The sequence below is a fragment of the Hipposideros armiger genome, unplaced genomic scaffold (assembly GCF_001890085.2).
Source record: "Hipposideros armiger isolate ML-2016 unplaced genomic scaffold, ASM189008v1 scaffold_924, whole genome shotgun sequence".
In the NCBI taxonomy this organism is placed as follows: Eukaryota; Metazoa; Chordata; class Mammalia; order Chiroptera; family Hipposideridae; genus Hipposideros; species Hipposideros armiger.
Window position 1 is genome coordinate 426,905 of NW_017732274.1, and position 12,689 is coordinate 439,593.

The 12,689-nt window shown below is 46.0% G+C and overlaps 1 protein-coding gene across 3 annotated transcripts in view; it reads right to left on the reverse strand.

Annotated features, from left to right (window-relative positions):
• Positions 1 to 12,689, reverse strand: part of ELAPOR1 (endosome-lysosome associated apoptosis and autophagy regulator 1) — a 79,876-nt gene that overhangs the window by 31,440 nt on the left and 35,747 nt on the right. For 2 of the 3 annotated variants that reach the window (XM_019630636.1, XM_019630635.1), the window contains exons 4-7: positions 7,311 to 7,458; positions 6,761 to 6,841; positions 6,048 to 6,153; positions 5,757 to 5,906 (exon numbers count right to left, since the gene is read on the reverse strand). In XM_019630636.1, the coding sequence (XP_019486181.1) occupies positions 5,757 to 5,906; positions 6,048 to 6,153; positions 6,761 to 6,841; positions 7,311 to 7,458 (485 nt within the window). The remainder of the gene's footprint in view (positions 1 to 5,756; positions 5,907 to 6,047; positions 6,154 to 6,760; positions 6,842 to 7,310; positions 7,459 to 12,689) is intronic. The other variant, XM_019630637.1, reaches the window with a different exon arrangement.

Here is a 12,689-nt window from a genome sequence, read left to right on the forward strand (position 1 = left end):
GGTGCCCTCTGGCGTCCTAAGCCAGCTTTTAACCAACACGCCACTTGGCTGGCCCAGTGAATCCCTCTTTAAAGCAATGTTTTTCACCTTTTTGAATTACAAACCCTTTTGCGAATCTGAAAAGAAAGACTTTACCCAGAAAACTATACATAATTCATGCAAGTAAATTTGTAAAATTTCCAAGAAATTTACTTTCTCCAGAATAAAAACCACTGTTTTACAGAGTGCCAACACAATACTACTACTATTACTACTATTACTAGTACTGCTACTAATACTACTGTCACCACTGTTTCTAATATGACTACTATGTCCCCTGCAGGTAAGCATTTGATAATGGTGAGACTGCCTCTCAGTATGGCAGAGTAGAATGAGATTTTAAGTTAGGCAGTCTGGGTCTGATTCTACTTAATCATTTAGTAGCTGTGTCACTTTAGGCAAGTTACTGAACCTCTCTGAGCCTGTGTTCTCATCTGCAGAGCAGGAATAGTAATATCTACCTTGCTGGAGCCAGCACATACCTGGCATGTTGTAAGAAGGGTCTCCCTAAATGCTGGTGATTATTAATACCCAGGTTTGTAGGAATTATTATTATTAAAGATTTTATTGGGGAATTGGGGGAGGGGGACAGAAAAGTTGCTGTCCTTTTGTTCTTCAGTCTAGTTGTGGAGGACGTTGCTTCACTGGCCCGTGTTGGTATTATCATTGCACTCTTCCCGGGTGAGGCAGTCGCTTCCCGGCCGTTGGACGGCTGCTCACGTCAGCTCACAGCAGCTCACGAAAGCTCACGGCAGCTGCTGGCCAGCCCCACTGCAGCCTACACCACCACCAGCGACTCATAGCAGCCCAGCTCCAGGTCGAGCTGTTGTTCACCTTCTTAGCTGTAGAGGGCACAGCATCCCTGGCCCTCATATGTGGGATCCAAACCGGGGCCCTGATGCTCAGAGCTGGCGTCTCAAGCCGACTCTTAACCAATGTGCCACTTGGCCGGCCCTGTAGGAATTATTTTTATTGGGTAACTTCCATGGGATTTTAAATAAGGATTAAAAGCCTCTTTGTTTCCCTCCCAGTTAAGGGCTTATTTCTCAACTGATCCCTTCTTCTTCCCAAGGCAGAAAATCTCCTAATTACCACTGTGTTGGCCTGCACTGGGGAGTTCCCACAACCACCCATTTCCACACCTCTTCTGTCGCCATCTTATTAGCTTGGGCAGGAGGGAACTACTGCTGAGAAACAGCTGGGGTCTTCTCAGCTCATTTACTTGGTTAACAAGCAGAAGGCCTAATTCAGCATGGGGGGGACACAGGGACTTCTGCTTTTGACTGGCTCGTCTAGGAGAAGTTTGGGGGGAGCTGCTGAAAACACAAAAGTTTGGGGGGAGCTGCTGAAAACACGCCAGTTCCCAGGACTTTGCATAATAGGTCTAGCAAATTGCAAGTTATGTGCTAGGAAGTGCATTCCACACCAGGACCTTTTTCTGCTTGTCAATATTTGCTCAACCTGACATCCTAGCTCCAGGTTTCAGCAAAAATGGTCCAGCTGTTTACACACTGACAACGGCTAAGGTGGTTTTAATAAATGATTAAGCCAAATGCTGAGCCAGACCTCACTTTCCTAGCTCAGGTTTCATCGCGGTATTTAAGTTGGGTACTCATCAAGTTTGAAAGATCAGTCTAGGTGTTCGGTGAGAAAGTGAAAAATGATTCCTGTAGGACTGGCCCTGGGTGAAACCGTAAGCATGTAAAGTTTATGTTGGGGCTCCAGCTCCTCTTTCTGCACCTTCTTGCTCATTTTTGTCCTCCCCCTACCTCCAGGATGACAATGTTCTCATTCTGATCCATTTTTTCAAAGGTTAGCATTTCCCCTGAGGATTTAAGTACCCATTGAACACGTGGCCCAGCTCAGATACCACCTCAGACTCTGGGCAAATCCCTCAACCTCTCTGAGCTGTTCTTTATTCATTTGTAGATGGGGAAGTCACTGCTGTATGATGCTATGAATAATAAATGAGATAATATTTTGTAAATTGTAAAGTACTATACAAGTGACATATTATTATTGTTATCTATGCCAAGAGTATTTTCATATTAGAAGAGGGCTGCTGGCACAGGCCTTAAGGTAAATGAGTTAATACAATTACTTCATGCCAAGCACTATTCTAAATCCTTTACCTGTATTATTTAATTGACACAATAACACTATGAGGTAGCTATGATTACTGTCATTCCTATTTTATGGATGAGGAAACTGAGGCACAGACAAGTAACTTGCCCAAGGTGGCACAGCTAGTAAATGGTGGAGCGGGGGTTGAAGCATAGTAATATTGTTCTGGAGTCCATGCTCTTAAATCCCATGCTATTCTGTTAGAAAATGAATTCCTAATATTAAATGTAACACCAACAAATTAATCCTACTGATCAAATTTTAGGTGTTAATGAGAAAGATACTTTCAGTCAAGCCTTTTTCCTTAGCATCTCCACCCTCATTGGCTCCGCCTCAGTCTAGGTCCTGGATACCAGCAATGGAACCTGTTGCAAAACCTCCCAGTTAGGGCCTCTGCCTCCAGCCAGCCGTTCCCTTCCTCATCCATTTTCCAAATGGTAGCCAGAGCGGTCTTTCAAAAGCACAAGTCAGATCAGGTCATTCCCCAGCTTAAAGTTCTTTAATGGCCTCCACTGCTGAAAAGATCAAATCCCAGTTTCTGAACAATGGCACAGAAGGACTGACCCATAATCTGCTCCCTGCCCACCTCTCAGCCTTGGATGTGACTTCTCTCCAAATAGATGCTAATAGTTACTCAAATCTCCCCGAGCCTTCTGGCCTTGGCTCAGATGTCTTCTAGAACATCCTGCCCTCATCAACCATCTTTCAAGACTCAGCTCATCTCTCAAGACCACAGCTAGTGAAGCCTTTGGTCCCTCCCCAGAGAGGACTGACCACTTCACTTCTCTGCCTCCACTGCACGCTACATTCAGCACCCCTATCCCAGCACCCCCTGCACCATGAAGTTCCTACAGTTAGGGGTGTCCATAACCACCTTTCCCCTTTTCAGCACAAGCTGGAAGGCAGGCACCAGCTCCTACCCTAGCACCAAGCTGAAGCCCTGGCACCCAGCAGTCACTCAAGTTATTTGTAAACGAACGATAGAATGGTCACAGGGTCTTCTGTCACTCCCTTCAGGCACATTCCATCAAAAGGCCCTCATCAGACTCTGCATTTTCCCAGCTTTCCACTGACACTCAGTTCTAGAAGAGTCAAGTCCCAAAGAAATGTGACTCTCTTCGTACCCCTTGCTGGTGAGACGGTCAACAAGCTGACCACGCTCTTCAAAGTAAAAACTTACTCCCCAAGCAAAGGGGTGGGCTGGGAAATCGGTGGCATATAGTCCAAGAATTCAGACTCCCAGCCTAATACTTTCGTAACAGTTCTCTGGATAAAAATCGCTTTACACAGAGTTGAACAAAATAATCTAGGCAGTTTTTCTAGAAACACCTTGCCATTCAAACCCTTGTACAACAGCTGGGCTGGAAAGGGAGCTGGAGACTTAAGACTAACAAATAACAAAGGCTGCCATTGATAGGGCAGGGAAGAGGAATAAGAAATTCAAGTGGAAAAACAGGAATTTAGACACAGATAAGAATTTCCCTCAAGATCTGAACATTCCTGTTCTTGCTGAAAACTAGACTCGTTTGGCAAGATCTGTGTAGATACATAGGATTTTTGTTTTAGGAATAGTGTAAAAATAAGCAGTTCACTAGGTCAGTGGCTGGTCTCGGCTGAGCAAACACATACTATAACACCTGTGTGAAGCGTGGGTGTGCCTGTGTGGGGATACGGGGGTCTGCTTGAGAGAGGGCCTTGAGCTGGGTTTGTATATGGTTGTGTAAGAAGGGAAAATGGAATCGTTAGGAGTGTTTGCAGGGGAAGAGAAGGGACTCTTTTTCTCTCCCTGCTGGTTTGTTCAGAACCTATCTTGGAGATTGGTCCCCTTGCCAATCACTGGACTACTTGAGTAGAGGGCTCTCTGGGAGCACTGCCAGTCTTACACCAGAGTCCTGCTGCCTCTGAGACCCCCTTAAATGACCAGGTCTTGTCTCTCAAGTTGGGATGCTTTGGGAAGCTATCCAGAGACTGTAGGAATAGGCTGCTTCCAGCCATCCTCTTATTTTCCCTTGAACAGTGGTTTTTAAACTGTGTTCCACAGAACACTGGATTTCCTGAAAAGGAGATCTTTGAATTCAGTGGATACTCAGGCTGATAACAGATTGTAAGTTCCATCATTAGCACTTGCTATCAAAATGTTTTGTTCATTAACATAGCCTTGTGGCTCTTCTAAATTAACTTTGATAATAATTGTTATAAATTAAAGTGTAAATGTATACCTCTAATCCACTCTATTATTTATAATTATAATCTTATACTATATAAGATTTCATTTAAAAAATTTTACTGCTTAGGGGCCGGCTGAGTGGCTCAGTTGGTTAAGAGTTTGCTTAAGAGCACAAGCTCTGAGCAACAGGGTCGTCGGTTCGATTTCCACATGGGCCAGTGAGCTGCGACCGAGCTGAGCTGCCGCTGAGCTGCCAACAGGCAGCAGGATGGTTCAGCTGGTGTTAGCATGTGCTCCTAACAACAAGATTACCAGTTCAACTCCTGCCCGGGATGGTGAGCTACACCCACCGGCAACTAAGATGAACACGGCACCTTGAGCTGAGCAGCCGCGAGTTGCCGATGGGCAGCTGGATGGCAATTGGAGCAAGCTGCACTCTCCACAGCTAAGATTGAAGGACAACAACTTGGCTGTTCCCCTTCCCCAATTCCCCAACACTGTTCCCCTTCCCCAATTCCCCAATAAAATCTTTAAAAATAATAATAAAAAAATAAAATTTTTTTACTGCTTAAAAGAACAGATTGCATTCATGGGGCCGGCCAAGTGTCTCAGTTGGTTAAGAGCTCGCTCAAGAGTGTGAGCTCTGAGCAACAGCCCTTGTATTGCCGGCCTGAGCTGAGTTGCCGCTGAGCTGCCAACAGGTGGCAGGATGGCTCAGCTAAAGAAAAAAAAAAAAAAAGAAGAATAGATTGCTCCCCCTTTCCCTAGCTCTCCTAAGCCTTCTAACCCCCAGGTTTTTTCTTTCTTTTTGCCATGGCATCATGCACTTTTTATTGTCTAACATACTACATAAACTTTTATATATTTATTATTATAGTTATTGTTTATTGTCTGTCATTTTCCCTCCAGAATATAAGTTCCATGAAGACAGGATATCTGTCTATTTTGTTCACTGATGTATTCCAAGCATGTAGAATAGAGCCTGGCAGATTGTAGAGGCTCAATAAATACTTACTGAATGATTTCAATTTTATTTCCAGAGTGATTGGTGGAGTATGGATTGGCAAGGCTCTTCCAGGGTCCAGAAAGTAAGGGTTTAAGAGTTATTAGTCTTGGGCTTGGGGCAAGATGGCGAGTAGGTAAACTGTGTGCTTGCTTCCTGCTATGACTACATGAAAATTACAACTAAATTACAGAACAATCAACCTGGAGAACCATCTAAAGACTAGCTGAACAGAAACCCTTTATAACTAAGGATATAAAGAAGAAGCTACATTGAGACTCCAATGCTTTATATATTCTAAATATAAATAATTAAAAAATATATTATCAGTCTGAGCTTGACCAGAGGATGGCTCTACTTCCTGTTTCTCCCTGTGTTTTTTGGTAACACCCGCCAAACTCTTCCCGCCCTCAGAAACATCACCTGAGTATTTGTCAGGGTCACACTGGTGGCAAGAAGTTTCTCCCTTATTTGAATAAGAGTTGACTGGACAAAGTTTGCAGAAAGAGGAGCCCTGCTTGTCTGCGTATGTGCCAGGTTTGCAGGGGAAGCATTCTGAAGTGTAGGCCACCCCTATGGAAGAAGAACAACATCGCAGAGCAAAAATTGAGCCTAGAGACTGAGCCGCCTGGGGACTGACCCCCATTCTCCCCTGCAGAGTCACAAGGCCAGAAATTGAGCAGCAGGCCCCAGCCCCGGTCCTGTTCTCTGTACCTGTTATGGCGATGTTTCTCACCAGTACAGGCTTGGAACCTTTGGACCACACTGAGAAGGCTGTGGTTCTCCAATAGAGGACATTATTGCCTCGATTTAGCTTGACCTAAAAACCATCAACAGGAAGAGTTAGTTCAGTCTCAGAAACAAATATCCCTAATTCACTAGAGTAGCCTCTTGTTGGGACCCCTCCTCTTACTGTCTGCATGGCAGTGCCTATTCCAGTCCTACCTCCAACTTCCTCTGCTTTTCCCTTCCTCCCATCTTGGCTTAGCTCCTGTCTCCTTCCAAGCCTCCTCTATAGCCCTCTCTGCTTTCTCCTGCTTCTCCCTCAGTCATATACACTCTGAGCATCCTATGGTGAGACCGATGAAGGGACTTGAAAGGACCCAGGGTGACTGGAATTCCCTCATTCTTTGCTTCTATTTATCCATGCCCCATCCCCAGAAGAACTGGCTCTTAAAGCTGGAAAGCTGCTGGTCCTTGGAGTCAAGTCCTAGGAACAAGCCAGCCCACACCCATATTCTGTCAGCTCAAGAGGAGAGAAATTACAGCATCCTCATCCTGTCGGACCCCTGCACTCCAGGGAGAGAGGGGTGGAAGCCCAGGCTGGGAGGAAGTACTCCTTAGCGGAAAGGCCCTTGGTCCCTTTTCTGGGATTTCCAGGGAAGGCTGGCATCTCCAGGAAAGGCTCGAGGAAGGCTGATACTCACACTGTGGAATTCCCATCCTTTCTCTGTGGTTTTCATCCACCTGGCGTCATCTGCATTGGGCTGGCACTGGTCATTCTGAACCTGCGGCAGCAGGAGTTTGTGATCAGAGTCTCAGCCTTCTAAGGAAATGGGTCCCTTACCCCATGCTGCAGCAATCTTCTAGAGGCCCCTTCTTATGGGCCAAGAGTTGCCAATTTCCTTTAGGAATGGGGCTCAGAACACATGCGCCTTGAAATTGGGTAGGAGTTAGTCACACACACAGAACGTCAGAGCATTGACACCAAAGAAGTAGCTTGTACCTCAGAAGGGTTACATGCTGTCTTCATGTCTGAGCAGGGCAAACCCCCTAAGGGTCTCCCAGATGCTACTCTCCCCCCCGCCCCCTGAGAGTCCCGCACCGCTTGTAGCTTCAGTTCATTTTGTCCACAGTTCTCCCCAGAGGGAGAACAGCCGTGGGAATTTCCCAAGCCAGACTAGCTTGTGATTCTGGAAATGAACCTGAGCCCTGGAGCATCTTACCTCCCACCCTTCCCCTTGCTCATGGGCTTACAAAAAACTCAAAGATGATGCTGGAGTCTGGGTAGTAGTATTCGAAGTTGACAGCGCCCGACTGCTTCAGGTTGACAGCGTACATCAGCGTGGCCGTGCACTCATCTGTGTTGGAGGCGATGTAGTCGCCCAGGGGAACCCACTTGGACCTGTGGGTTGGAACGGGAGCCAAGTTCACCATCAGGGGCATGAGCCACCAGGCTTTGTGATGTGCAGGTCTCATGTCCTGCTAGGTCTCTGGGGCAATTCCAGATTTGTGACTCACAAATGGAAGCTAAGACCCAAAAATGCTCAGTGAAGCATGACCTCCAAATTAAGGAGCCTGGGGGTACAGCCATCGAGAAGTGTGCCCCCATATCATGCAGAACTACCCCAGAGATAGATGGCAGGTGAAGTTGGGGGAGTGGATAACATTTATTGATTGCTTACTGTCTCTCAGGTATTAAAGCTGCTTTATAATTTCCTTTCTTTCTTTTTTTTTTTTTTTAAAGATTTTTTTTGGGGAATTGGGGGGATGGGAACAGCACTGGGGAATTGGGGGAAGGGGAACAGACAAGTTGCTGTCCTTTTGTTCTTCAGTCTAGTTGTGGAGGACGTTGCTTCACTGGCCCAAGTTGGCACCATCATTGCGCTCTTCCTGGGTGAGGCAGATCAGTCGCCGGCTTCTGGACGGCCGCTCACTGCGGCTGCTGGCCGCTCACGCTGGCCGCTCACGCTGGCTGCTGGCTACACACGGTAGCCCATGGCAACCCACTGCAGCAGGGGCTGCAGCCTACTCCGTCTCCGGCGACTCACGGCAGCCCAGCTCCAGGTTGAGCTGTTGCTCAGCATCTTAGCTGTGGAGGGCAGTGTCACTGGCCCTCATATGTGGGATCCGAACCGGGGCCCTCTGGCGTCCCAAGCCAGTTCTTAACCATCGCGCCACTGGGCCGGCCCATAATTTCCTTTCACCAGTAAGAGGAAGAGCAGTTTTATCCCCATTTAATGGATGATGAAACTGAGGCTTGGCAAGTATCTTGCCCAATATCATGCAGCCAGCAAGTGGCAGGGCTGAGATTCAAACCCGGGGTTGCCTAACTCCAAAGCTGTCAAAGGAAGTCAGTAGATACAGCTCGTCTTCAGAGCTCAGAAGTCCATCCCGTCTACTTCACCTGTTTTTCTGGAAAAGTCACTTTTAGATGCTACAAGTAACTAGTTTTTATGGGATGGGGGAAGGCATGTTTGATTTTATTTTCTAAATATCTTTCAAATCTGTCCACCTGGCCCAAAGGCTCCCCCTGCTCCTCCTCCCCAACACCCTCAGCTCTGAACGGACTCCCTAACTCACCTCTCTGCGTCCAGTCCTGCCTCCTCCAAATCTTTCTTCACACTGTGGCTGGAAGGACCCTCCAGAATAAAAATCTGACCGTGCCACTTCCCTGCTGAAAACCCCTGTGACTGCCCATAGGATAAGGCACAAAGTCCTCGCCCATTCTCTATACTCCAGCCCTAGAGAATTTCCATCTCTCACCCCTGGGTCTCCGCACATGCTACTCCCTCTTCCTGGAGCAAACTTCCTCCTCCTCCCTGTTTAATTCTTATCTGTGTCTTAGAATAAACACCGCCTAATCTGAGAAGTCCTTGACTCTTTACCTGACTCTGCCGTGTGTGCCCTTAGCTCTCACTGTTTCCTTTCTCATAATCATGATCCTACTCCATTTCATTTAAATATATTATGAAATATGTAAGACCCACCACCCTGCTTAAGAGATACAGCAAAAGCCTAGATGTACCCCTAACTAACCTCAGCCCCCCTCCTATCACACACTCCTTTCCCCACTGCCACGTAACCACTTTCCCCTGAATTTGGCACTTAATATACCCACGTAGTTGGTTCTCTATCCTTTACTTATTAAGTATGTGTCTCTAAACAACATATAAGTACTGTATAATAGTACTTTGCATATTTTTAAACTTTAGGTAAATGGTATCATAATTATGTGTTCGGAAATTGCTTTTTTTTTTTTTGCTTCACTATAATGATTGTGGGATTCACCCACATTTACACATGTAGCTCTTCTCCTTTCATTTTTACTACTATATAATACTGCTTTGTATGGCTCTACTATACTTATTTACACATTGCTTGTTGGTGGACATTTTGATTGTTTCCGATATTTTGCTATTGTACACACTCTGTTAGGAGCATTCTCTTTCTACACATGTCTGAGTGCAATGCCTGGGAGGAGAAGTATGGGGTTAGAGGGCATGTGAACCGCCAGCTTTACCAGCTACTGCTACGTGGTTCTCCAAAGTGGTTGCTTCAGTTCACACCACAGGCAGTAGAAGACAGTTCCTGTTGTTCCACACCCTCCCCCAACTTGGAATGGTCAGGCTTTAAAATTGCTGCCAACACGATGTGGTAGGAGGTAGTGTCTCCTGGGGCTGTAAATCTTCTTTCCTTGATTATTTGTGAGGTTGCACATCTTTTCTGAGTTTGTTTGCAATTTGGTTTCCTCTTCTGATCATACTTTAAGTCCTCTTTAATTGTCTGTCTTCCTGACTGGTTTGCAGACGCGGTGAGGGCAGGGACCAGACTTACCTTGCTCACTGTTGTATCCCCAGCACCAAGCCCTGGGTCTGGCCCATGAGAGGGACTCAGAAGATTAAACAGAAAAAGGTGGCAAATGGGTGATGAAAGACAATCCCACCATTTCACTGTTTTGCTTGAAACCAGCCCAGGTCTCCAGTTGTTCGTAGTGACCAGTTAAAGCGCCTCACATAGTCCATTGGTTTCCGTCTCTTTGTCAGAATAACATGGTACTTCCAGCTTTTCAACAGTGTTGTTTTCAAATGGAAGCATCCAAAATACCTAAACTGAGCTCATCCAAGACACCTCAGCTAACCTAATGGCATTCATTTCTCCTGTTAAAAGAGACAGCACTCAGGACCGATGTGCTCCCCGGCATCAGCTATAAATAAGTCCCAAAATTGGATGAATAAAGAACAGGATGCCATTGAAGTGGGTTACATCTGCAAAATGCATTACAATTCTGATGTTTGTCAGAGTCGTCTGGTGAAGATCATGTCACGTTCAATAATAACAACGTGTCTTGATGGATTTCTAGTGCCAGGCATTACTCCAAATTTTTTACATGTATCATCTCATTTAATCCTTACTAAAACCTATAAGGAGAGTACTATTTTTTACAATAAGGAAACTATAGAGTGGAAGTGATTAGGAAACTCGCTCATGGACATTTAGCTGTGATCTGCTTATGCCTGCTTTGCTTCACCATGGCCTTGTGGAAAGCGAGGAGGGTTTTCTAAGAAAAATCCTACATGTGGCCACCCAGACACCCTGCCTGCCTTAGGCTGTGTGGTACTGTTTCGTAAGTTCAGGTTAGAAAGAAGAAACTGTACAGGAAAACTTACAAGCTTCCAATGTTTGAGACCGTTTTTCATGTTTACATCTATCTTTTCTCATTTCTATTTCACCTTCACAGTACTTGGGCTTCTGTCCTTTCTTCTCCACAAATGTACTATATCCTTTCTACACTACTCCTCTTTACTGCTATTCCCTCTTGCTTACCCCAGTCTCAGATCTGAGAACTGTTTCTAGCATCTTAGTTCCTGGGATATTTATCCAGGAACTAAAGATGACCGAGCCCGAAGGCTTGGGATCTCGCCATGGAAACTCCATTGGGTTGGCTTGTTCCCAATTACAGTAAAGCCTTAGATTGCAAGGACGTGGTGTGTGAGTGTTCCATAAGACAAGCAAACATTTCTAATACATTTTAACATGGTAAACGAGTGATGTCTTGCAATACAAGTAGTTTGTTTCCGGAACGAATTATGCTTGCAAACCAAGGTATGACTATATTTAATTTCATGTCGACTTTTAGCCAGTTGTTAGATGCTGGAGACACAGCAAAAAACAAGACAGACCTGATCCCCTCCCTCTTGGAGTTTGAATTCTATTTCTAGTTGAGGAGACAGAAACTTAACTAATCACACAGTTAATCATGGAGTAATAACTATGCTAAGTGCCATAAGGAAAAAAACAAGATGATGCAGAGTGTGTAAGGGGGTCGGGGTGGCTTCTTTGAGGAAGTGACATTGAGGCAGAGACCTGAGGGTGAAATAAGAGTCAGCTAGAAGAAGAGTTAGAGAAGAACATGTTTAAAGGTCCCAGGCCGGAAGGAGCCTGGGGGGCCAGCACGGCTGGAGCACAGTAAGCAAGAGGGGAGGTACTCAAGGGAGGCTGGAGAATGGGCAGAGGGAAGAGGCCAGACCAGGCAGGACCTGCAGGCCATGGCAAGGTCCTGGGTTTAATTCCAAGAGAAATAGGAATCCATAGAATCCAGGGTTTTGAGCAGGACACTACTGTGGTTGGATCTGTGCTTTGAGAGGTCCAGCAGTCTTGCTGCTGGGTGGTCAGTGTCCTGGAGGAAGTTGGAGTGGACGCAGGGAGTAGCTGGGAGGCGTTCGAGGCAGAGCAAGGCAGGAGGTGACGCAGCTCGGATTAGGTTGGAGGCAGTGGGTAAATATCAGACACCTGGTATGTTGGCACCAGCTCAATTAGTCCCTTTCTGAGCAGCGGTGGGTAAATCATAAAGCCTCTCTAAGTGGCCATCTCCTCCCATTTCTACAGAGGAAAAACCTCCTTCCCCCTCCCAGGGATGTCATGGACACTGTGAGATCCAGGCCCTCCCTGCAGGACCTGTGCCGTGGAAACGCAAGTAGTTATTAAGCGGCCCACATCCTGCCTTGCTGAGAGGTGATGATTTCTGGACTTTCAGGGCAGTCCCCAGAGGAAGAGAAGCCCTTTCTTTCCCCGGGTAGGACTGACTGAGTGAGCCAGGCCTCCACCCTGGCCGGTCAATCATTTTCTCTATTAGGGCACAAATGGGGGTTGGCGGTCTTAACATACGCATTCCCTCTGCTTCCAGCTTTAACCCTCTCTAGCATTATCTCTGCTGCCAACGTTGTCATGCTAATGATTTGGACACATAATATTGAACTCTAAAGTAACATTAAAATTAGACTGTGGCATGCCTGCTGCCTGGCTCTGAGGATGACACTTCTGGGAGAGTTACATATAACAAATAAGTGTAAGTTTTAGAAATCCAAATGTAATACAGTTATTAACTCCTTTTTATCCTTTTGGTTGTTTGGGTATAAGAGAAGCTTTCATGTGAGTGCTTTTCTCCCGCATTCTTTGTCAATATTTATGAAGATCAGTGGACGACTGTCTTTTATATCGATGCACTTTTCCTCCCTAGGACCCAACATGGCCTTGCACACACTAAATTATTTGAAGTGGCAGCTTGGGGAAGTAAAAAGCTTGGGACTGGGTGTGAATTCCAACTCACCAGTTGTCTCAAAGGGTTTGAAAGAG